At 42.7% G+C, this 26,887-nt stretch overlaps 1 protein-coding gene across 1 annotated transcript in view; it reads right to left on the bottom strand.

Annotated features, from left to right (window-relative positions):
• Nucleotides 1–353: 353 nt before the first annotated feature.
• adamts18 (ADAM metallopeptidase with thrombospondin type 1 motif, 18) overlaps nt 354–26,887 on the bottom strand; it is an 82,067-nt gene continuing 55,533 nt past the window's right edge. The window contains exons 13-22 of the mRNA XM_072671393.1: nt 26,689–26,819; nt 25,680–25,803; nt 24,711–24,958; nt 17,900–18,020; nt 16,273–16,399; nt 7,704–7,908; nt 4,745–4,939; nt 2,577–2,810; nt 1,858–2,023; nt 354–1,107 (exon numbers count right to left, since the gene is read on the bottom strand). Coding sequence (XP_072527494.1) covers nt 989–1,107; nt 1,858–2,023; nt 2,577–2,810; nt 4,745–4,939; nt 7,704–7,908; nt 16,273–16,399; nt 17,900–18,020; nt 24,711–24,958; nt 25,680–25,803; nt 26,689–26,819 — 1,670 coding nt within the window. The 3' untranslated portion in view covers nt 354–988. The remainder of the gene's footprint in view (nt 1,108–1,857; nt 2,024–2,576; nt 2,811–4,744; nt 4,940–7,703; nt 7,909–16,272; nt 16,400–17,899; nt 18,021–24,710; nt 24,959–25,679; nt 25,804–26,688; nt 26,820–26,887) is intronic.

Genomic DNA, 26,887 nt, shown 5'->3' with positions numbered 1-26,887 from the left:
CGAGCACACACACAGCACCGCCTAAACCCACCCTGACGCTTTAATCCCACCCAAAATAACCAACCCTGAGAGCTGTCCTCATACTGAGATGAGGGAGAGAGAAGTACAAACCAACAGACAGACAGACAGACAGACAGACAGACAGAAAGAGAGAGACAGAAAGATAAACTGACTGTCAGAGAGCCTCAGCAGGGACAGGTCTTGACCGTGGCCAGGCTCAGTGGCCGCAGTCTGACCATAGAAAAGTGGAAACTCTGGGAGCTGCATATTCATCAACACACGAGACACACTGTTCAAACGGACTGTGCACTTTATGTCCATAATATCTTTAAGACAAAGGAGTTGAGGTTCGGAGTTTGCACCGCTGATGGATATGGAACGTGGGTATTTACAGTACAGCCTCATGTAAAAAAGCACCAACACACAGACACAGACAAATATAACATGACTTGAATTACATGATGTGAACTGGTGGTATACTGATGGTCCTCTGAGAGAGTTTATGAAGAGGTCACAATATCAAAACAAGGTGCACCAATCGGAGGTCAGATCTACAGTACGGCGGATGTGCACAGTCACAATTTAACCAGAATAATTTAAAGGGATTCCGAAATGTACAAAATATATATATGAACTGATCCATACATCGAGGAACTCTTCATGGCTTCGAAAACGACTGATCACCACTTCCACATGAAATCAGCTGTAAAACAGCTCAACAGCTCTGAAATTCCAGTTACGCCTCAGTTCCCAGTCCTGCGGAGCTCGTCCTGACCACAGCTTCAGCGAAAACACGTACAAGTCCAGTTTCCCTCCAAAGTGTTTTGCAATCAAGTACTCCAGGAACAAAGAGGACTCTCTATTTCTCTGCACTTTTTTCTCCCAGTAAAAATCCAGTTTGGGCCCCTCTGGGAATCCATAGGCTCTTGTTTTTTGTCAGTCAGTAAGAGTCAATGAGGGTGCTTATGGGAACCGTAGTACTCCAGCTCTAAAGCTTATTGGCCGAACATGACTTGCAGCACTGTTCGCCGTAGAATTTGTGGTTGCAGACGCCGTGTTGGGGCACCAGGTGACACCAGCCATAGTAATCAATACAGTTCTGATCACCTGTAAGCAATAAAAAAACATAGTGTTTTAATATTGGCATTTATATTTTATTATATTTATTTAGCACAGTAAAGTGATTCTCCATCACTGTGTTCATCATTAGAACATCTCCAAAGTTCTCCTCTCTCATGGAGTCTAGTATTATTTAGAGTTCTCCTCAGATCAACACCTGGTTTGGTGGTAAATCAGGGCTTAATGATGGTAAATCAGGTGAGCTGCTGCTGCTGCTGCTGCTGCTGATGGAGTTGAACACATCCTCCACGCTGTGCTGGCTGGGCTGGGGGGCGTCCAGGAGAAACCTGGAGTATCCCAGCCATTTATTTATTTAATTACCCTCAACACTAGGAGGGTGGAGACTAGCACACATCTCCTCTCGCTCAGCATCGCTAGGTAGCCATCATGCTCGGAGGAAAGCTTGGCTCCTCCCCAGCTCTGATAGAACAGCTAATAGATGCCTGTGCTGACCAACGTCACACTGGGAAGTGAGGAAGTGGGGAGGAAGAGCCATCAGCCCACCCCAGAGAGAGCGAGGCCAATTGTGCTCCCTCTGATTCCGGTTGCCGATGGCAAGCAGCATGACCCGGGCTTCGAACCAGCACTTCTGGAATCATAGTGGCAGCGTCTTTGTCCACTGGACCGCTCAGAGCCCCTATCTATTTATTTATGTAATTATTTGCTTGTTTGTTTGTTTTTTTGTGAATAAATGATATTTTATTTTTGCCCGATTTTTATGTTTAATGAAGTCTGTACCTTTATGCACAGGTGGCAGTGGGGGGCCGGGGGCGGGACAGAAGTGTGTATTGCACGCTCGGGAGCTGAGTGGTCTGTGATGGGGTAAACACCCGACTGCAAGGCGGCCATGCCTGAGGCACTGAACACTGCGGGTCTGCACGCCTCCTCCACACGACACTGTACACTGAAACACACACAAACACACACAGAGGTTAGTTAACCAGTCGGGCAGTTTTTTCCTGGGCTCCCCCTACAGGTGGGGAATGTAATACACTTTTACTCAACTGCAGCAAATACAAATCATGCTTTGAGGCACCACTAAAGGACACATTGTACACATGCATTTCTGGACAAGCTGAGTTCTCCAGAAGCTTGATCTGAAGGTGGAGCAGCATGTGGGCTGAGGCGGTAGAGTAATACTACAGGATTTTACACTAATATGACTCTATGGGTTCTGCAGCGTTACACAGCAGTTCTGGAGAGAGGTTCTCCTCCTGCAGCTTCACCACCAAAGCTCCATAGCTGCAATGATGGAAACAACGTTCTCCCTTAAGAAGGTTTTTTTTTTCCTTTTCATGTAATTTTTTTTTTTTTTGCTGTTTTGGAGATACAAGGCTTTTGTCTGACAGTGACGGTATCATTGTGTTTCCTAAAAGCACGGAAAGCCCTACAATCATCTGGACACAGGGACTGTAAAGATCATTGCTTTAAGTGGACAGAGGCTGGACAGACGATACCTGTTGCCAGGGTGATGAGTACCAGCCCAGCCCAACGGTGCTGCCCACCCTGCCCAGGCTGGGAGGGGGAAGCTGGGGACAGGAGGCTTTATTACAGGCCTGCTGAAGCTCAGCCTGGGGCTTCCGCACATTGCGGCACCGCCGTGGGGGGAATTCTGTAAATCCTCCTGTGGAATCTCTCTCTCCACAGCGAAGCTCACGCCTTCTGAACCCTCCTCCACAAGAGACCGAGCACTGGGGGAAAACAACAGGAGGCACTGTTAGAGCCACACACACATTTCAGATTATTCTATTAGGAACATCTGTACACCTGCACATGTGTCATGCAATTATCTAATCAGCCAATAATGTGGCAGCAGTTAAATGTAACCATCAGAACAGGGGGAATGGGATCTCATGATTATTGGGGTGAGAAGGGCTGGTTGGAGTATTTCTAGAACTGCTGATCCCCTGGGATTTTTTAACATAACAGTCAAAACACAGCAGTGAGTGGTTCTGCAGTTCGGCAGACGAAAACTCTTTGTTGGTAAGAGGTCAACAGGGATTGGTCAGGCTGGTTGGAGCTGACAGAAAGGCTACAGTAACTGTGGAGAGCAGACAAGCATCTCAGAATACGAAGCACATCCAACCTCAACAGCAGAAGACCACATCGCGATCCACTCCTTTCAGCCAAGAACAGAAAGCTGAGGCTGCAGTGGGCATAAGCTCACCGACACTGGTCTGATGAATCGGTTTCTGCTGAGGAACACAGGTGGTAGGGACAGAAATGGACCCAAACTGCCTTGTGTGAACAGTCCAGGCTGGTGGAGGTGGTGTAATGTTGTGGAGAATGTTTCTTGGCACACTTTGGAGCATTAATACCAATCAATCATGGCTTGTTGCTGACCATCTGCATCCCTTTTTGACCAGTTCACTGGTATGCCACACAGTAGCCTCTCAAACCAGTATCTGGATTGCAGTCTTTGGATTATGGTAGAACAGAGATTTCGAGAATGATGGTTCTCCTGAATGATGAACCCAATGATGTCAACATGGACCAGAACCAGACATGTCCTCAACCCATCTTGTGAAATCCAAGCCATGAAGAATTGAGACTGATCTGAGCGCAACTGGAGGTTCTACCCAGTATCAATACTGACTAGGCCCTACCTTCATTCTTAAAAGAGCCTCATATCTCAACATCAGCAGTGACCCCTGTTGGTGCTCCTTGATATTTATCTCAGTGCACACATACATACATACATACATACATGCATACATACTCAAACATGCAAACCCAGACATACACATACTGCAGGCAACTGCTCCAAGCAAGGTCATCCATTGTCTCCATGGCAACAGGCTAATAACGCCTCTTGTTTGAAGAGGGATGTTGAGAGAGAGAGAGCAGTAGAGCAGTACGAGGAATCACGCAGTGACAGTCTAGACTGAGGCCGATATGACACGGAAAGAGCTCAGACAATTCTAATGCTTGTCTGTCTGGATGCTGCAGAGATGCAGTCATGAGCTGTGTGTGATTTACATCCAATAATGTCCCTTATTTTCACAGTTTTACTCATTTTAGAAGAGTGGAGATACTAGAACTATGAAGAGATGCAGTGTGCAGTGAGGAAAATAATAAAGTTTTGGCTCTGAGGTCTCCAAGGTAGTCCAATATGTCCCAATAGTCATCGTGGACTAGAGGGGTCTAAAGCCCATTAGCATTGGGCTGTGGGGTTCTCTGGAGCTCCATCCAATAACTCTGAGAGTGTCATAACTAATCTTCCAACCTCACTGATGCACTCAAGAGTCAAATGCAATCAAATCTCCCTTACAGCAATGTTCCAAGTAAGGTACAGAGTCAGTTAAATAACCTTGATATTGGAATGAACGTTGGATTAGCATTCATCCATCCATCTTCTTATCCACTTCTTCCTAAGCAAGGTCTAGGTGTGTCTAGAGCCTTTAATGGACTCACTGGGTGCAATGAGAGTCCTATTCTATTGGCTGTACTTCTCTAGTAGCTAAATACATTCATAAGTGTCCAAAAACATTTGGCCATATAGTGTATTTAGACTTTAGAGTTTGCGTTGTGAAATGAGCAGGGCAGGGGGTTCTTCAGGGCCAGGGTTGGTAGTTAGCCATATTGTAAACCTATTTAAAAAAAAAGTGCCCCCTAGTGGTCCTACCTCTCCCCAGGCTGAGGGGACCCACTGTAGCCTCTCGTTTTTGGGGCAGCGGCTCAGCACACAAGTGTCCTGGGCTTTGGGCTTCAGGCTGAGTTTACACATGCTGTCCGGTACTACCACGGCCCGGGAGCCTGGGTCAGTGCTCCTGCAGAACACACTCCGCGTCTTCAGACCACGCCCACACGTCTTAGAGCACTGTGGACACAGACAGAGAAGGGAACAGAAAAGCAGATAAATATGATTTATTCGTTTTATTACAGGGATATGAGGTCATTCACAGTTAATGTAAAAAAAAAAAACATTTAATGTTAAAAAAAATCAAAATTTTATCATAACTATTATAATCAATATAAAATAGTTTGATTCTGGCTAAAAACGTTTAGAGCCTTTTTCCACCCTTAGAAATTTTTTCAATGGTTCTTTACTAAAACCAATGAATCTACTTATATATATATATATATATATATATATATAGAGAGAGAGAGAGAGAGAGAGACAGACAGTCAGACAGACAGACAAACAGATAGATACAGATAGATAGATAGATAGATAGATAGATAGATAGATAGATAGACAGACAGACAGACAGACAGACAGACAGACAGACAGATAAATAGATCGATAGATAGATAGATAGATAGATAGATAGATAGATAGACAGACAGACAGACAGACAGACAGACAGACAGATAGATAGACAGACAGACAGACAGACAGACAGACAGATAGACAGATAGATAGATAGATAGATAGACAGACAGACAGATATATGGATAGACAGACACATAGACAGATAAATAGACAGACTGACAGATAGATAGATAGATAGATAGATAGATAGATAGACAGACAGATAGACAGATAGACAGATAGATAGATAGATAGACAGATAGACAGACAGATAGATATATGTTCCACAGTTTAAAAAACAACTCTTAAACCAGGTAAAGAACCAATTAAGCATCCAAATTATACTCTGAGTTGTCATGTTCTATATAGAACTATTGCTTCTACTAAAGAACCTACAAGACAATTTTACACCCTTTAAATAAATAAAATAAAATAAAATAAAAATAATAAATCTAGAATATAACCAATTAATGACCTGAGGTACGTGGATAATGTGTCTAATGATTCACATAAATTATCACTCAACTCTTAGCATCATGCTAACTAAACATCACACACATCCTCTCATCCTCCAACTGTGTGGAGGTGTTCAGACCCAAACACAATCTCTAACAGACGGGCTTATGTGGTTTCTGACACTGTATGACGTTCTGGTATCTAGAACATTGGAATGTAATTAATTCAGACTTGGCTTAAATCGCTAGTATTTGTCTTTTTATAAGCTAGGCTAATGTACTAGCTAGGGCCCATGTTCTAGATAATAGTGAGAGAATCTCACATACAGAATCAGAAACCACAGAATTAATTCTATTAGAAGTTGCTGACCACCTCCATTAGGTTTGAGGAGAGTGTGTGATGATTTGGACATGGGGCGATTGCTTGGCTACTTGGCCTCATAGATTCAGTGCAAGGCAGTGTAAGAATACCATCAACAAACTCATGAACTTCTGAAATCAGAGCTAACCCAAGCCAGACCTTATTAGCTATGTGTTGATGCAAAGCACATCAGAGATTTATGACATGTCATAAAGAGACCAATTAAAAACAGGCATCGGAAAAATCCCAGTGGTCCGGGTGGGCCGTGCTCTTCCACTCTGATACTGGTGCTTTCGCTTTTCCTCATTATGAGACATAATAGACTACATAAGGAGATCCCTGTAGCTGAAATGTTTGTGCACTACTACTTTAAGTTGCAGCCATTGCTGATACAGATGTGCAAATGCACACACAGCTTGTCTGGTCCCTGTAGAGAAGAAGTACTGCCAATAGAATAGGACTCTCTGGAGCAGATCAACATCATGACCCTATTGACTCTATGCTGCCTAATGCCAGGCGTGGGCTTGTAGAGGGGTATAAAGGCCCCCAGCATTGAGGAGCTGTGGAGCAGTGGAAGAACTGTGTTCTCTGGAATGATGGATGGTGGAGCTCCATCCAGTACTTTTAGATGGGATGAGTTGGGGAAGTTGGGTATAAAATGGAGTGGTGATCATTCAACATCTGACCTCACTAACGCTCTTGTCAGTGAATGTAATCAATCAAATCCTCACAGCAATGCTCCTCCAAAATCTAGTAGAAAGTCTTCTTCCCTGGACAGTAGAGACAGTTACTCTAATAAAAGCAGGGGCAACTCAATTTGATATCCTTGACTTCAGAAGAAACAATGAATGAGCAGGTGTCCCAATACTTTTGTCCATTTGTTTATTTTGACTGTCATGTCAACTGGAACAAGACCAGACCATTCCTCTGTAAACTGATTGCTTCTTGAGGATTGTGTTTACATGTAATTCCAGGTTTTGACCAACAGAGGGAAGTAAAAGACCAGCATAGCCTATTGAAGAGTGGCGTATAGTAGACTGCTTCTGCCGCTACTTCTCTAGATAGACAGACAGACAGATAAATAAATAGAGAGACAGACAGACAGATAGACAGATAGATAGATAGATAGATAGATAGATAGATAGACAGAGAGATAGACAGACAGACAGACAGCGAGATAGACAGACAGATAGATAGACAGATATACAGACAGACAGAAAGAGATAGACAGACAGATAGATAGATAGATAGACAGACAGACAGACAGACAGATAAATAGATAGATAGATAGATAGATAGATAGATAGATAGACAGACAGACAGACAGACAGACAGAGAGATAGATAGATAGATAGATAAATAGATAGATAGATAGATAGATAGATAGATAGACAGACAGACAGACAGACAGACAGATAGATAGATAGACAGACAGATAGATAGATAGATAAATAGATAAATAGATAGATAGATAGACAGATAGATAGAGAGATAAATGTCTGTCTGTATATACCTGTGTCCAGGTTCCAGTGCCCCACTCTGGTGGGCAGGATTGTGTGTTGCAGGGCTGCGTGTGTGCCGGCGTAGGGGCGGGGCAATGTAAGTGTGACTCCGCCTCCTCTCTCTGATACATGACCTTCCTCACACACCTTACGGGCCGACTCTGCCGTCCACCTCCGCAGCTCACACTGCACACCCCCCACTCTCCTACACTCCACCTACCGGACACAGAGAGAGACACAGTGTTACTCTACATACATACAGGTTCATTAATACACAGCCGTGTGAATAGTTAGAAAACCCAGGGAAAACCCTTCATTGATGGTTTTAAACATCTGGACATGTGATCTTCATGTGATCAATGGGTAAAGGAGGTAATCTAACTAAACTCAACTGAAGAAATGTAGACGCATTAGAAGCAGCTGCAGATGATCAGAACATGGTTGGAGAGGATTATTCTGGAGGAGTCTGGAGTCTTATTTAAACCTCAGACGTTTAGTCTGGTCTGCTCTTGATGGTTGAAGTAAGGCGGGAAGAAGATCGCCATGGCCAAACCCAGAGAGCTTTCTAAGGCCTTCAGAAAGAAGGTTGGAGATGTAGAGTCTGGAATGTTCTCAGAACACTTAGATATCAGCCACTGCCCTCTAAATCATTTACAAGTGGAACCACAGACCAACATGCACAAGGGTGGAACATGGGATACATGGATTTCAGGTAGGGATGGGCTCTAAGTGGGTTTTTCCATGTGTTGTTACTGGGACACATGGGCTACCCATACAGGCCCACTCATGGGCATGCTATTTGGGGGTCAGGCTGTCCTAGCAAATTCAGCCCAAGTAAAGAAGTCTCCAACAGTCCTAAAATGACATCACGGGACCTTCAGGTGCTCAACTGACCAGTTTGATTTTCATGGGAGGTGTTTGAGGAGGAAACCCTTGCTGTCAAATGAACTTCAGGGCAAGACTCAAGCTGATGGGCCATATGATTACATATGATCTTAATCTCACATGAGTCCCATCTAAGCCCTGTAGCAGTGCACAACCCAGATGGGACACATGTTCAACCCCTCTAGGTCCCATCATTGACCCTGGTGGGCATCCATATGTGGGGTTGTGGGGCAATCCATACACATGGGCATCTTATCTGGGGTCAGGCCGCCCTAGCAAGTCCAGCCCAAGAGCAGACGAGTAAAAGACGAGACGAGTAAAAAAGTCTCCAACAATCCTAAAATGACATCATGGGACCCTCAGGTAGCTCTCGCCACAGCTAATATAGCAGGATAGTTTGACAGGGAACATCTGGACAAAGACCAGGACTTGAGTCTTGCCCTGAAGTTGAAGGGTTCCCTTCTTGAACACCTTCCATGAAAACAGGCCCCATACAGTCACAGTCTCTTTCTGATGGTAGATGCTGCACTTTGCCATCAGCTGTGGCGTTAGGTATACCTGAAGGTCCTGTGATGTCATTTTAGGACTGTTGGAGACTTCTTTACTCGTCTTGTGGTCTGTTTTTGGGCTGAACTTGCAGTATGGGGCCTGTATGGGTAGCCCAACCAGATGGTATAATCTGGTTGGTAGATGATAGGTGATGTACTTTCCAACCAACCTTCTTCACAAGCATTTCCATGGTTCCATCTGGTTCATCTATTAACACTGCTGTGAGCAACTCTGACTCTGTAAGTTCCTCTAGAACAGAGCATTTCAGCCCAAACCCACTCTCAAAGACATCTTCTCCTACACTGACCATTTATTATGTACAAGTTCTGATACTTTGGTGGAATTCCCCTTTCATAAAAGTGTCCTGCCCCACCCGACCTGACCCTGCCCTGCCCTGTCCTGTTCTGGATGATGAATACAGATGAGGTGGTCCATCACCCTGCTGCTCTGAGCCCTGATAGATCTTGTATCTGGGTGCCTTTCTTGGCTGTAGATGAAAGCAGGCCTCCAAATAGCTCTGGGCTCGGTGCTCACAGCGAGATTACAGCAAATCACAGACATGACCGGCTCTGCGGCCACCAGAGCGGCGCAGGTCACCCTGTTTTTATCAGGGACCGCTCCCACTGCCCAGAGGGGAAAAAAACACCAAAAACGCCCCTTCATTTCCCTTTAAAGCCCAACACAAATTGGAAGGAGAAGCAGCTAAACTGCAATTTGCATCGAGGGTAGAAACATAAGCCGTCACACAGCGTCTCTCTCCTCACCACATAAATGACAATGTGTCGCTGGTCAGTGAGGCGAACCGCTCCTGGCTCCTGCTTTAACCCATGCTTCTGGAACTTTTCAATAACTCACATATTTCAAGCCATACAATTAGAGTGGAAGCATGTTTGGAGACGATGGAGGACGCTGGATCGTGGCACAGCTTCAGCGTCTGACCCAAAATAACGTGCCCCAGTGTACTGGAGCACATTCCAGCTCCTCTGATGAAATCTAAGCTACTGTTGGTCACATAGCGGAACAAAGGGTGAATTTTTAGCACATGTCGGGAATGGGTTTTGGTTTTGGAACCATTTGTAAGTTTAAGAGGACTGCGAGGGCTAGCAAGCCTCGGTGCCATGCAGGTTCATGTGTAGGTTTATAATAAAAGGATGAATTTGAGTGATTGATAATGTACACAGTGAGGCACAACTCACATCTCATCTAACACTGACCTGATCAAATTTACATATTTTTTCTCTAAGGCTGTTTCTATCTACAATAAGCTATACATGGACACAGACCTTTTTTTACAGCTGTTTCTATGGAGATATAGTTTCTTTACAGTGTTTTTTTATGGACATAATTCTTTTTGACAGATGTTTCTATGGACACCAGTCTTCTTTACAGCTGTTTTTCTGGACATGTATTAATAGCTATATAGGGAGATAGAACTTCTTTACAGCTGTTTCATTGGAGATAGACCTTCTTTACAGCTGTTTTGCTGGAGACAGAGCTTCTTTACAGCTGTTTTATTGAAGATAGACAGTCTTTACAGCTGTTTTGCTGGAGACAGAGCTTCTTTACAGCTGTTTTATTGGAGATAGACAGTCTTTACAGCTGTTTTGCTATAGATAGAGCTTCTTTACAGCTGTTTCATTGGAGATAGACAGTCTTTACAGCTGTTTTGCTGGAGACAGAGCTTCTTTACAGCTGTTTTATTGGAGATAGACAGTCTTTACAGCTGTTTTGCTGGAGACAGAGCTTCTTTACAGCTGTTTTGCTGGAGGTAGAGCTTCTTTACAGCTGTTTTGCTGGAGATAGACCTTCTTTACAGCTGTTTTGCTGGAGATAGAGCTTCTTTACAGCTGTTTCATTGGAGATAGACAGTCTTTACAGCTGTTTTGCTGGAGACAGAGCTTCTTTACAGTTGTTTTTCTGGACATGTACTAATAGCTATATAGGGAGATAGACCTTCTTTACAGCTGTTTCATTGGAGATAGATCTTCTTTACAGCTGTTTTGCTGGAGACAGAGCTTCTTTACAGCTGTTTCCATGGAAATAGACCATCTTTACAGCTGTTTCCATGGAGATAGAGCTTCTTTACAGCTGTTTTCATGGGGATATAGCTTCTTTATAGCTGTTCCATTGGAGAAAAATCATTTTTACAATTGTGTTGTCTATGGAGACAGCTGTGGTATCTTCTTTATCATTTTTCTATGGAGATACATCTTTACAGTTTTTTTACTGGAGACAGATTTATTGTATAGCTGTTTCTACGGTCACCATTATTTTTACAGCTGTTTTTGTTGACATCAACTTTCTTTACAGCAATGTCTATGGACATCAACCTCTATGGATACAGATATTTACAGCTGTTTCTATGCACACTGTAAATGTAGGTATTGTGATCTACACTGAGGAGGAGGAGCTACAGTCTGTCATTAGGGTACATATTAATAATGCTCTAAATGTAGGTATTGTGATATACACTGAGGAGGAGGAGCTACAGTCTCTCATTAGGGTGAATATTAATAACGCTCTAAATGTAGGTATTGTGATATACACTGAGGAGGTGGAGCTACAGTCTCTCATTAGGGTGAATATTAATAATGCTCTAAATGTAGGTATTGTGATATACACTGAGGAGGAGGAGCTACAGTCTCTCATTAGGGTGAATATTAATAACGCTCTAAATGTAGGTATTGTGATATACACTGAGGAGGAGGAGCTACAGTCTCTCATTAGGGTGAATATTAATAACGCTCTAAATGTAGGTATTGTGATATACACTGAGGAGGCGGAGCTACAGTCTCTCATGAGGGTGAATATTAATAACGCTCTAAATGTAGGTATTGTGATATACACTGAGGAGGAGGAGCTACAGTCTCTCATTAGGGTGAATATTAATAACGCTCTAAATGTAGGTATTGTGATATACACTGAGGAGGCGGAGCTACAATCTCTCATTAGAGTGAATATTAATAATGCTCTAAATGTAGGTATTGTGATATACACTGAGGAGGCGGAGCTACAGTCTCTCATTAGGGTGAATATTAATAACGCTCTAAATGTAGGTATTGTGATATACACTGAGGAGGCGGAGCTACAGTCTCTCATTAGGGATGAATATTAATAATGCTCTAAATGTAGGTATTGTGATATACACTGAGGAGGCGGAGCAACAGTCTCTCATTAGGGTGAATATTAATAATAACCGTAGCAATGAAAGCACATCTTTATGAGGTAGTGAACTAAATTGAGAGAGAGAGGGAATGAGTGTGTGAGAGGGAAAGAGAGAGAGAGCAAGACTGGATTTGCTCTTTCTGACCGGCTAGACATATTTGAGCCCCACGGGGATGCAGCCTGTAGAGCACTATAATAAAACATGGACAGACCTGTCAACACTGCAGATATTTGCTGGAAAGATAAGCAGACTCTCTCTCTCTCTCTCTCTCTTTCTCTCTCTCTCTCTCTCTCTCTCTCTCTCTCTCTCTCTCTCTCTCTCTTTCTCTCTCTATATGTCTCTCCAGACTTGTTTCGTCTTTGTATTTCTTTTCAACCTCCAAGACATCACTTTTTCATTTTTCCTCTTTTTAGTTTTCATAAATCAGCACACATGATGCCTCAGTGAGTAAAGAATACATTTCGGGAGTGAGTCTGACAGCGGTGATGTTATTCAATACTACATGAGGGTCAGGACTCAATAAGCACTGGGGGATGGGGGTGCAATTTAAGACCTGTCTGTCCATCATTCTGTCTGCAACTGTATACAGAACAAACATCTGACCCACATCAAGAAGGGAAAGTCCAGCTCAGATGGTGCAAACATGCAGCATCGTTTGAAAGACCCAAGCTGCTGCATTAACAAAAACCTGTTTAGTCTGAGATTTCTAACCACCGGAATGTGGATTTTTTTTGAAGGTAGAACAGCACTGGAGAGGGACTGGTCATTGTTACTGATAACTGAACCCACCACATTCAGCCAGGGAGAGCAGAAAACAGCCGAGAGATGCTTCTGCAGGAACACTAGTTAAACCATAAGAAACCTCAACAACATCCCAATTCCAATGAACTCCAACATCCAAATCCCAAGGAACTCATCACAATCATTAAAACTCTATTACAATAATTACAACTCTAACTTTATTACAATAATTACAACTCTAACTCCATCACAACCATTAAAACTCTAACTCCATCACAACTATTAAAACTCTAACTCCATCACAACCATTAAAACTCTAACTCCATCACAACTATTAAAACTCTAACTCCATCACAACCATTAAAACTCTAACTCCATCACAACTATTAAAACTCTAACTCCATCACAACCATTAAAACTCTAACTCCATCACAATCATTAAAACTCCATTACAATAATTACAACTCTAACTTTATTACAATCATTAAAACTCTAACTCCATCACAACCATTAAAACTCCATTACAATAATTACAACTCTAACTTTATTACAATCATTAAAACTCTAACTTTATTACAATCATTAAAACTCTAACTTTATTACAATCATTAAAACTCTAACTCCATCACAATCATTAAAACTCTAACTCCATCACAACCATTAAAACTCTAACTCCATCACAACCATTAAAACTCTAACTCCATCACAACCATTAAAACTCTAACTCCATCACAATCATTAAAACTCTAACTCCATCACAACCATTAAAACTCTAACTCCATCACAATCATTAAAACTCTAACTCCATCACAACCATTAAAACTCTAACTCCATCACAATCATTAAAACTCTAACTCCATCACAATCATTAAAACTCTAACTCCATCACAACCATTTAAACTCTAACTTCATCACTGCGATTAAAGCACAATTATGATAAACTCCATCACAATCAAAAAACTGTAACATCAGACACAAGGAACTACAATTTAATGAACTCCAACACAATCATAAGAAATCTCAACAACATACCAATCCCAACGAGCTCTGACATCCTAATCCTAATAAACTACATCATCCAAATCCCAATGAACTCCATCACAATAATAAAAAAACTGTAACATCACAGTCCCAATGAACTAAAACAATAAAACAATAAAGTTCAATAAACTTCAACTTCAGAATTCCAATAAACTCCAACAACTCAATCGCAGTTAACTAAAACATCCCGATCCCAATGAACATCAACATCCCAATTCTAATAAACAACATCCAAATTCCAAGGAACTCCATCACATTTATGACAAACTCTAACTCACAATCATAAGAAATGCAACATCACAGTCCCAATGAATTATAACTTCAGAAATCCAGAAACCTCGACAACATCCCAATCCCAATGAGCTCCAACATAATCCCAAACCTCACAATCATGATTAATTCCCAACACCCCAATCATTATAAACTACACCATCCAAATCGCAATGAACTCCATCACAATCATGACAAACACCAACTTCATCACAATCCTGAGACACTGTAACATCACAGTCCCAATGAACTCCAACTTAATCCCAATTAACTAAAACATCCCAATTTCAATAAATTCCAACTTCAGAAATTCAATAAAATCCAACATCAAAATCCCAATGAACTAAAACACCCTAATCCCACCGAACTCCATCACAATAATGAGACACTCCAACTCAACCACAATCCTGAGAAACATTAACATCACAATCCCAATGAACTCCAACTTTTAGACATCCAATGAACTCCAACATTAAAATAACAATGAACTCCACCACAATCCCAATCAACTAAAACATCCTAATCCCACTGAACTCCAGCTTCAGAACTCCAATGAAATGCAACAATGAAGTCCAACTGAACCACAATCCTGAGAAACTTTCACAATCACAATCCCAATGAACTCCATCACAATCTCAATTAACTAAAACATCCCAATTACAATTAAATCCAATGAACTCCATCACAAACATTCCAATCCCAGTGAACTTTATCACAATAATGATAAACTCCAACTCAACCACAATCCTGAGAAACATTAACATCACAATCCCAATTAACTAAAACATCCCAATCCCAATGAATGTCAACATCCCAATCCTTATAAACTACACCATCCAAATCACAATGAACTCCATCACAATCCTAAGAAACTGTAACATCACAGTCCCAATGAACTCCAACTCAATCCCAATAAACTAAAACATCCCAATTTCAATAAACTCCAACTTCAGAATTTCAATGAAATCTAATAACTCAATCCTAATGAAATCCAACATTAGAAATCCAACCAACTCCAACTTCAGAAACCCAATGAACTCCATCACAAACATCCCAATCCCAGTGAACTCCATCACAATAATGATAAACTCCTGAGAAACATTAACAACCCAATCCCAGTGAACTCCAACATCACAATCCCAATTAACATCATCAACATTCCAATAAAATCCAACATCCCAATGAACTCCAGTAACACCTCTGTCCTGATGAACTCCGGAATGCCACAAACACTCGACACTCCAACCCCACAGATTCTAACCAGACTTATACACAAGAACAACGTCAGACATGCTCCAATGCCATCAATAACCCCAGAAGTGCATCCAACTCCAATGCAGTTCCACTAACACATCACACACAGTCTTGTGGTTGTTCTCGGTTCTCCTTTGTTATTGGATGATTTGTCAGGCTCTGGAGGAGACAGGTTAAGCAGTTAAGGTTCTATGTTGTAAGGAAGCAGTCATATGGTCCTGATTTCCCCTTTAGCACCCGCCCACATACACACACACACACACTCTCACACTCACTAAATACACTCTACAGCTCGCCAAGATCAGCCGTTCTACACAGTTCTATGCAGAAAGCAGCAGGGTGAGTGGATGAGAGAGAGAAACGAGGAGCGAGACCTTATGAGCCTAGAGCCTAAATGTAGCCAATTAGCCAAGACGTGTTTGATGTCTAAATTTTGGGTTCTTTAGTTGTACACTGGAGCTATGGCTAATGTCGCTAACAGCCCAGGGATGCTTACACCCCACCAATGAGCAAGAATGGACCACAGTCCAGTCAGAAGCTAAGTTGCTTGTAGCTGACACATGACATTCAAAATCATAATTTGTCCTTAAAATGTAGGAAAACAAACACTCTCTCTCTCTCACACACACACACAGGTAGGTCCATGACATATAAAACAAAGGTCAGGATCTTACTGTGCCGGGCAGGGGTGCGTGTTGCAGAGCTGGGAGCCCACTGCTGGTCTGGTCTGAGGGTTACACAGTGTAGAGTTAACCTGAGTGCTCTGGTCCTGCAGGCAGATGGGCTTCATCGACACACGGCCTAAACACACAGAAACGGCTCACTGTTATTAATTTAACATTTACATCTACAGATGTCCTAAACATCATACCTGAGAATCGGGGGTGCATCTCTAAGAGCATGAGGACGAATCACAGAGAGGAACCTGAAATGTACAGCGTTGAAAACAGTGCGTAACACAACTGACATTAATCCTCTGGCTTTTAGCGTATCCGCCTTTAAAGGCTCTTGTTTAATCCTCGCATTCGGCTGAAGAACCACCGTGTTGGATTTGGCTGCTCATTCCAATAGAAAATACATTCAGTCATTTTTACCAGATCTGCCTCAAGCTCTGCGGAAGCTTCTGTAAGATGTGTGAAACTAACGAGTAAAGACTGTTAACACCACTACCCTGATACACTCTGAGAGAGAGGCCATCACTCAGCCCAGTATAGTGAGTATCAGAAGAGTATCAGAACTAGCTAATCTATTCTGAACAGTGAGTTTTGTGATCCGAGGACAGATGGTCTGTTGACTTTGTTTAAAAACAGCAGTTCTATTTTATTTGTTTTATTTACTTAGGATATTTATACTAATTTAGGATAATTTATAATAAACAAAAGTTGAATTATCAAAAAGATCAATGCAATACATTAAAAGGACATCACTATGCGCTGCCCAGGGGGTCGTGCATTTCCTAAATCCTGAGCCATGCCGCTTTGCCATCAGTAGCCGGAGTCCGAGAGAGCACAATCGGCCGTGCTCTCACTCCGGGTGGGTAGATGGCGCTCTCTGTCCGAGTGGAGGCTGCAGTTAGAAAAGAGGAGGCGGCTGGCTTTTTGTTTATCTGAGGAGGCATGTGTTAAGTCCTTACCCTCCTCGTTTCAGGAGCAATGGTAGTGCTATGGGGCGCTATGAATAGGTAGGATCATTTGCAGCACCATATTGAGGGAGGGGGAAAATTAGACACATTGCAATTGCAAGAGCCAACCTTTCTGGTGAGGTCAACACAGCACCCTATTGATGCTACAGTGAGACAGGGCAGCTGCAGTCAGGGGAAGAGTGGCAGAGCTGCACTGAGAGTGAACGAGAGAGAGAGAGAGAGAGAGAGAGAGAGAGAGAGAGACAGAGAGAGAGACAGAAAGAGAGAGAGAGAGAGAGAGACAGAGAGAGAGAGAGAGAGAGAGAGAGAGAGAGAGCAGATAGAGATGTGTGCTGTCATAGTCTACCCTCAACTCCCACTGAGAGTGTATGAATGGAGATGGCACTGACACACACACACACACACACACACACACACACACACACACACTGATGAGTGAATGAAAGGGTGGGCTGTGGTGAGAGGAGGGGGGTGCATTTGTCTTTCACAAAGGTGCTTTTGATAAATTTGGGCAAAATCCCTGACACACACACACACACACACACACACACACACGGCCTTGCTGTTCCTTTCAATCCCATATATAAACACACAAAACTCCTCACTTTCCCTCTGTCTCTCTCTCTCTCTCACACACACACACACACACACACACTTACCCCCAGCGCACACTGCAGAGCAGTCAGAGCGGATCACACTCCAGGTGTAGTTGTGTTTTCTCTCCTGTAGGGGCAGTGTGTACTCCCACAGCACCCCAGGGTTCTTTCCCTGCAGCAGGATCTGAGGAGAGAGAGAAATAGAGAGAGAGAGACATTACATTGATGAGCCTCTTTACCCACTTCAGCCCCCAGCTGTCTGTAATGAGACCCCTCATATTTAGAGTCAGAGCTGGAGTTCTACAGTGGAGGTGAAGGGAAGCAGACGTCTGGAGCTCTAATAAAATATCCTCCTAATGGTGATGAAGACGCTGCCTGATGCCTGAGACACTGTTTTTAAGGACATTTTTGATGATGAAAGAATTGCCCTATCAGGTATTGCTTTTGTTGATAAAACAGCTGTCAATGTAAAGGAGATGTGTCTCCACAGAAACAGCTATAAAGCTTAGTGTCTATAGATACAGCTGCAAAGATTTGTCTCCACAGAAACAGCTGTAAAGTAGGTTAATGTCCATAGAAACAACTGTAAAGTAGGTTAATGTCCATAGAAACAGCTGTAAAGTAGGTTAATGTCCATAGAAACAGCTGTAAAGAAGGCGTGTCTCCATAGAAACAGCTGTAAAGAAGGTGTGTCTCTATAGAAACAGCTGTAAAATAGGTTAATGTGCTTAGAAACAGTGGTAAATAAGATGTATCTCCATAGAAACAGCTGTAAAGAAGGCTAATGTCCATAGAAACAGCTGTAAAGAAGGCATGTCTCCATAAAAACAACTGTAAAGAAGGCGTGTCTCCATTGAAACAGCTGTAAAGAAGGCGTGTCTCCATAGAAACAGCTGTAAAGAAGGTGTGTCTCCATAGAAACAGCTGCAAAGTAGATTAATGTCCATAGAAACAGTGGTAAAAAAGGCATTTCTCCATAAAAACAGCTGTAAAAAAGGCATGTCTCCTTAAAAAAAAACTGTAAAGAAGTTGCTTTTCCATAGAGACAGCTGTGAAGCTTAGTGTCCATAGAAACAGCAGTAAAGACGGTTTATCTCCAATGAAACAGCTGTAAAGTAGGTTAATGTCCATAGAAACAGCTGTAAAGAAGGTGTGCCTCCATAGAAACAGCTGTAAAGAAGGTGTGCCTCCATAGAAACAGCTGTAAAGAAGGTGTGCCTCCATAGAAACAGCTGTAAAGTAGGTTAATGTCCATAGAAACAGCTGTAAAGAAGGCGTGTCTCCATAGAAACAGCTGTAAAGAAGGTGTGCCTCCATAGAAACAGCTGTAAAGTAGGTTAATGTCCATAGAAACAGCTGTAAAGAAGGCGTGTCTCCATAGAAACAGTTGTAAAGTAGGTCAATGTCCATAGAAACAGCTGTAAAGAAGGCATGTCTCCATAAAAACAACTGTAAAAAAGATGTGCCTCCATAGAAACAGCTGACAATAAGGTTGGTGTCCATAGAAACAGCCGTAAAGCTTTGTGAAGAAGATGTGTCTCCGCAAAAACAGCTTTAAAGTAGGTTAGTCTCCATAGAAACTGCTGTAGAAAAGGTGTATCTACATAGAAACCACTGTATAGATGTATCTCCATAGAAACAGTTGTAAAGTAGGTCAATGTCCATAGAAACAGCTGTAAAGAAGGCGTGTCTCCATTGAAACAGCTTTAACGGAGGGCCATCTTCTTAAAACATCTGTAAAGAAGGATAGTGTACATAGAAACATCTGGAAAGGGTAGTGTCCAGCTGCAGAGGAAGGTGTTGCCTACTGACGTAGTTATGAATACTCATTTTATGATAATTCTGAGATTTAAAGCACATTGTTTAAAGTCCATCCATGGTGGAGGGATACAGGCATGGCACTGTGAGGTGAAATAGTCCCCAAAGGAAACTGGTTTCACAGATTTTCCCCATCATTAATATTTAATGCGAAGCTCAGAAGACACGTGTAGCTTCACTGGTGGGTTTGAATAGTCAATAAACCTGCTATATTTGTGTTGTAGTCATGGCGACCAACGCCTAGGTCCATTCACCACCTCTGTAAAGCAATGTGAGTGGGTAAGTTTCTCTAGAGGGAACCATAATTTCACACCAAACCCCTCCTCCCAAAGGACTGTGTTTACATCTCCACCACTGAGTTATACAGAAGACCACACTGCACCTCGACCCAGTGGTCAGATGAGGCGCTGACCGCTGCTTAGACGTGGGAAGATGTTTGAATGTGTGTGTTCGTATCCGAACTGAAGCGTGCTGTTTTCATCACGGGTCGTAAAACAGGAGACAGGTTAGTGAACGTGTTCGGCCTTTTCTGCTGATTGTGAGGATTTGTGATCTTATCATCAAGCCTGCTGTGTGTTATTACACTGTTTATGTCACACAGAGGAGTGTGTGGAGTGTTGATGATCAGGTGGGTGGTCCTGGAGAAGGTCCTGTAATGGGCCGAACCAAGGAGGAAGTCCACTAGACCTGACCTGGGCTGAGGTTGACTTAAATGGAGTGTAAAAAGAAACAGTGCTTTGGTTCTGTTCTAAAAAAAGAGGGATTTTCCTTTCCACTATCTGGCAACCTTCAGCAAAATGAAAATAAGAACAAGCACAAGCAGTGTTGAGACACTCTACCTTGTCTTCTAATGTAGATCATTAATTATGCACATTTATATAGATTAACAGATTCAAATTAAACTAAATTTACCATTTAAAAACACCCTATATGGACAAAAGTATTTGGACACAGGAAAGAAGACTCCTTCTAGACTTTCTTCTAGATTTTGGATGAGCATTGCTGTGAGGATTTGATTGCATTCAGCAACTAAAGCATGAACACCGCCCCACGTCATCCTCAACTCATCCTAAAAGTACTGGATGGAGCACCATCCATCATTCCAAGGAACACAGTTCTTCCACTGCTCCACAGCTCAATGCTGGGGGGGCGTTATACGCCCTCTAGCCCACACCTGGCATTAGGCAGCAAGGTGCCAATAGGTTCAGCAGGTTTATCTGCTCCAGAGAGTCCTATTCTATTGGCAGTACTTCTCTACAGGGACTTGACAAGCCATGTGTGTGCATTTCCCCTTTTATGTCAGATGTGCAAATATAACTTAAAGAGGTGTCCACAAACATTTGGACATATAGTGTCTGTACTATAGAACTATTCGAAGTTGTTAGGAAATTCCTAGCTTGCATTAGTACACTATACACTCCCCCCCACACACACACACCTTCGGCAGTCTGACCCCCCATTCTCTCAGGGAGTGCTCGTTTTAACAGGAGACGGGTGGCGGGCTTGTGCTGAAGAGGCAGATTACCTGTGATCTGGGTTACAACACAATAACACTCTTCAGTCCGGCCCAAGAGAGGCTGTCAGATTAGCAGGTTCCTGCAGGCTGGATCAGGTTCAGTGACGAGGGGCATATAGGCTTTACATATGCATTCTCTCTGGAGCCATACGGCCTAGAGTGGATTTGTGTGAGTGTGTGCGTATGTGTGTGTATGCATGTCCTCTGCTTGTTGGAGCAGGACGCTAGCGGAGCTACAGAGCTGATCCTCAGACAGGTGAGACACAGCCAGTATTGTGTAAACCAAACCAGATCTCATCCAGAGGTTCAAATACTTCTGAATGCGTCTGAAGTTACGAAGCTTCATGAAAACCTGTAGGCACCAACAATGACTGTTGGACACATTCCCATTCCGTTCTATAGAAAAGAAGCTAATTTGAGACCAGAGGCAGAACCAGACTCGTCTACTCATTTGGTAGTACCCCGTTCTCTCAGTGTCTCAGACCGTCTTCACTGAGCTTCCAGAGCTTCCAGAGCAGAGCGGATTTCCCCCTGGATTCTCAGTCTACATCACAGGTCCTCCAGGGAGACGCCATGCAGGTCCTGCTGCAAATGACCGACCTCTTCCAGCCGAGGCTGTCTGTCAGTCACTTCATTCCTAAGTGTAGCCCCGCCTTCTTACGATAGAGCAGAATAAGGGGTTTAAAAACTGACTGGAATTCAGGCGGCTTCTGTTTTGTGGTGGGAAGCCAGTCCCCAAATTTCACGAGAATCAGGAACAGTTCCTAGATCCTGGGTCATGTTAGGTGAATGCTGGCACGTCCCAAACGTTCATAGGCTAGGAGGCATTCTAACTGTTGCTATGAGAGTCTAGAACATCTAATGATGGAGGTTTATTAGATGAAAGGGATAATAGTGCCTAAAAACAGGAATCCGGGCCTGGACCCCAATGAGCCAGCTGAGGGCAACGCAGGCAAGGAAAAACTCCATAGGAAATTGGGAACCTTGAGAAGAACCAAGGCTAAGTAGGGGAACCCATCCTCCTCAGGTTGGCACCAAAGTTACCCTGAGCTTGTAAATGTGTTAATTATGGGTGTATTAAGAGTCAATGGAGGCAAGAGAAACTTTAAGGTGGAGATGGCTGTTAGAAGATGCGGTTGCTTGTGAGTATTGATGATCGATTCAGGAGAAGAAACTGGAGGTGTCTGATCAAGCAGCAAGAGTTAGATGGCCTGTTTACTATGAAAGGTGGCTCAGATATGCAGGGCGGCAACAAGAGAATTGGGTTGCACTGGGTTGGATGTCTGGAGGAACGAAACCTCCATGAACAAGATAGAGGTGGAATTAATAGCACGTTAGATCTAGGAGAAGGAGCTTCAGGCATGTTCCTCCTCCCAAAATGTAGTTATTTCATAACTCCACTAAAACACAAGAGATCGGTGCAGATTCTACCACCCTGGAAGCCATCCATGAGACTCTGCATGCTATCCTGTCCAGAAGCGGACCAAATTTATAACCGGTTCTATAATATGGGTGGAGAACGGTTCCAGCTTCAGCTCAGAAGGGGGTCTCCCAACCATCTGCAACACAGCAAGCCACCTGACTGCAGACACAACATGAGGGGAAACCTCCCCCGGATTGATTTGGCGTGGGAGACTGGTGCCTCCGACCGAGCAGGGCTAGGGTTTCAGCCTTAACCATCCACACATGCGGCCAGACCCAGAACATCAGACGCCATCTCCCCATCCCACAACACCTGAGACATCACTCTCCATCCAAATACCACAGAAAAACGATCTTTAAGGAGATCTGGACTGGATTTGGACACCTTGCACTGGAGCTACAAGACCTAAAGACCTACGTAGCTAACTTCTAATGGAAGCTCCTACTTAGACCCGATTAGCACTGAGCACTAATCATCACACACAGACTGTGTGGGGGTGCTCAGTAAGCTCTAATAGACTCAAATAGTCAGGCTATTAATGTGTAATACCTCTGTTATTACTGTATGTTATGGTGTAGTCCAGTAACACTGACTGGCGCTCTGAACTGGGTATGGCGGCTCTGGGAGCGCAGGCCGTGGGTTTGTGGTCGGTTCGATGCTAGTCTGCTGTGCTGGCCTTACGTGACCCCAGCAAACCCTGCCACAAGAATGTCAGTACCTAAACTAATCTGATCTAATGATTCAAACAGAACCGCTCTGGGTTCTGCAGAACCGCTCTGTTATGTCTGCTGTGAACCGCCACACTTCAGCTCAGCCAGTCCTCTACTGTTCCAACATACTTAACCTAGCGAGAGTGCCAACCTCTGCCCACCAAAACCACCAAAATGAACCTTCTGAACATTAAACAATACAGGAAATCTCTGATCTTTGATCTATTGAGATAAATTATAAATTATCTTAATCTTTTAATCTCGGCCCGTCCTCCTTTTTCTTTCTGTGATTATGAAGAGCTAATGCAGATTACTGCCTTCTGCTCTGCACACCAGTCTACTGAGAGAGAGAGGGCGAGAGAGAAAGGGCGAGAGAGAAAGGGCGAGAGAGAAAGGGCGAGAGGAATGGCACAGCAGTGTTGTATAAAGGCTCAGAACAAAGCAGATCAAAGGCCATGCAAATCAGATCTAAGTGGAGTTGTATGGATGAAACACAAACTAGTTCAATCACTTACCCTGTGCTTCCACTCAAAGCCACTTTATTAGAAACCTGTACCCTGTGATTTTACCCACTGGCCACTTTATTAGAAACACCTACATTGTGCTTTTACTCACTGGCCACTTTATTAGAAACACCTACATTGTGCTTTTACTCACTGGTCACTTTATTAGAAACACCTACATTGTGATTTTACTCACTGGCCACTTTATTAGAAACACCTACCTTGTGCTTTTACTCACTGGTCACTTTATTAGAAACACCTACATTGTGATTTTACTCACTGGCCACTTTATTAGAAACCCATTCACTGTGATTTTACTGACTGGCCACTTTATTAGAAACACCTACATTGTGCTTTCACTCACTGGCCACTTTATTAGAAACACCAACACTGTGCTTCCACTCACTGGTCACTTTATTAGAAACACCTACCCTGTGCTTCCAGTCACTGGCCACTTTATTAGAAACACCTACTATGTCCTTCCACTCACTGGCCACTTTATTAGAAACACCTACTCTGTGCTTCCACTCACTGGCCACTTTATTAGAAACACCTACCTTGTGCTTCCACTCACTGGCCACTTTATTAGAAACTCCTACCTTGTGCTTCCACTCACTGGCCACTTTATTAGAAACACCTACTCTGTGCTTCCACTCACTGGCCACTTTATTAGAAACACCTACCTTGTGCTTCCACTCACTGGCCACTTTATTAGAAACACCTACTCTGTGCTTCCACTCACTGGCCACTTTATTAGAAACACCTACCTTGTGCTTCCACTCACTGGCCACTTTATTAGAAACACCTACTCTGTGCTTCCACTCACTGGCCACTCAGCTGTCGTGTCAGTTCACTGTGAAGTGTGTAATGCAGTGTGGTGTTTTGGGATGGTAGTGAGACTCACTTCAAACACCAGGCTCTCATTAGTGGGTCCGGCAGCGTACAGGCTCTCCGGCTGGCTGAACGAGCGTTGGTAGTGGAAGGTCGTTCCAGCAAAGTGGAATTTCCCTGGCCAGTCCACTGTCCAGTCTCCGGTCAGATAATAGGAGCCACGTTTTATTCCTCTGACCGCCAGGTAACTGGAGGAGATCTCCACCTCCTGCACACGGATACTGCGGGCTCCAGCAGGCACTGTTACCATAGAGTAATACTCTACAGAGAGAGAGAGCACAAACAGAGAATATGAGAGTGTATGATTAAATAGATTTCTATTTATTCTTTTTTTTTCATTTTTAAATAAAACAGGTGAAATGAAGTCAAATGGAAGTTTATTTATGATGTCATACACGGTGCAACTAGATGTGAAATGCTTTGATCACTGTCTGGTTACACAGGAAACAACATAAGAAAACAGGTACAAATATGATTAAAATTTAAATGTAAATAAAATTAAAATAATAATTATATATCTTTTTAAATAATAATTAAGTAATTAAATATGTTTAATTTTAATTATATTATTATAACAAATAATATAAAAAAATATATTAAAAATGTAATATATATATATAATATATATATATATATATATATATATATATATATATATATATATATATATATAAACTGATAGGAAATCATATCATATAATCATATAAGAAAAATATACACATAAAATGTACAAAAACTGTTTTTTAAAATATCAAATATGTTTTAATTTAAATACCAGCAATATACTGAAACAATACTGGCATACATTTGTTCACTAGATGTTGGATTAAGCATTAATAATGATGAAACTACCTCCACCATGTTTGGAAGCTGTATTTTAGCCTGGCTAGGTCTCAATTTGAGCTGTTGCTGAAACTACCTCCACCATGTTTGAAAGGTGTACTTTAGCCTGGCTAGCTCCTTCCCTTTCACCCAGCCTTACCGTTGGCTCTGTGCTGCAGGGTGTACTGCCCGCTGTAGAATTTGCAGGTGGAGTTGTCTCCTTTGCACACTCCGCAGGCATCCAGAGCAGCCGTGGAGCCCAGCACCTGGTCACAGCCCACCGGCTCCACAGGAAGAGAGGAAAAAGAGAAGCAAGATTAGAATGGCATTATGAGCTGGTGTAGAATGACACAGGGCTCGGTTGTGCCTGTACACACCACTGGACAGTGGAGAACGACGGTACACCCTAAAAAAGAATAAATTAGCAGGTGACATCATCTTAGAATTAAGACTGGCGGACTGCAAGGGGGTTTTTAACACTTTAACGAGCGGCACTATTCATAAGGGTATGTGATGCTCACATATATATTCATAACAGCTGACATAAACTTATGTAGTAGAGGTTTAATGCAACTGGAAGTGGGCGTGGTCTAAATCCCATTAGTATTTCATTCTGCTTAATAATTTAAGAACAATCAAGACATGGTCAATTTAATGCATACTGTATTTTAAATACATTTGTTTAGTTATTCAATAGAGCCCCCCTGAGGTCAGCAGGTGATCTACATGGGCTACATGGAGCTAGGAGCTCTTAGGCACAGAACGGGGAGGTTTTAAACAGTAAGTGTTACCTGAAATGGTCTCAGTCTGTAAATATGTGGATTAAAACAGATATATGTGAACTCACATGAGTATCGGGGTCAGTTTGGGGTCAGTTTGGAGTGAGTTTGTGTAGAAATATGATTAATTGTGGAGCTCAGTAAGGCAGTGTCCAAATACTTTACGGAAACATCCTCTTCTAGATTCTGTTGATCTGGTACTCATGTGGATCCATAAGCTAGTCAGCTCTGCCATTGTATTTACTGACGACATGAGCTATAGATCAGCAGACTCAAGTAGAGCAGACAGGAGAGGACGGGTCAATGAAGTATTTGGACGCAGTGCAAGAACTAGTGAGGACATTTTATGTGAGTTTTATTGTGAAGAAGAGAAAACGTTTCTTCCCATACCTCACATATCCCATCGATACACACGTCTGGTCTGTGATCGGAGCAGGACGTCCCATCCTTGACCTTGCTGGACATGGCGAAGAAGAAGTCAAAGTCCTCAGCGATGCAGTACAGCTTACAGATGTCTTCATCTGTATAAGAGCAAGGTGTATATTTATATAAATTTTTGGACAAAAGTATTGGGACACCTGCTCTTTTT

This window comes from Salminus brasiliensis, chromosome 25 (assembly GCF_030463535.1).
Source record: "Salminus brasiliensis chromosome 25, fSalBra1.hap2, whole genome shotgun sequence".
Taxonomy (NCBI): Eukaryota; Metazoa; Chordata; class Actinopteri; order Characiformes; family Bryconidae; genus Salminus; species Salminus brasiliensis.
The sequence above is the reverse complement of the archived record's forward strand: the minus strand, read 5'-3'. Positions and strand labels throughout refer to the sequence as shown.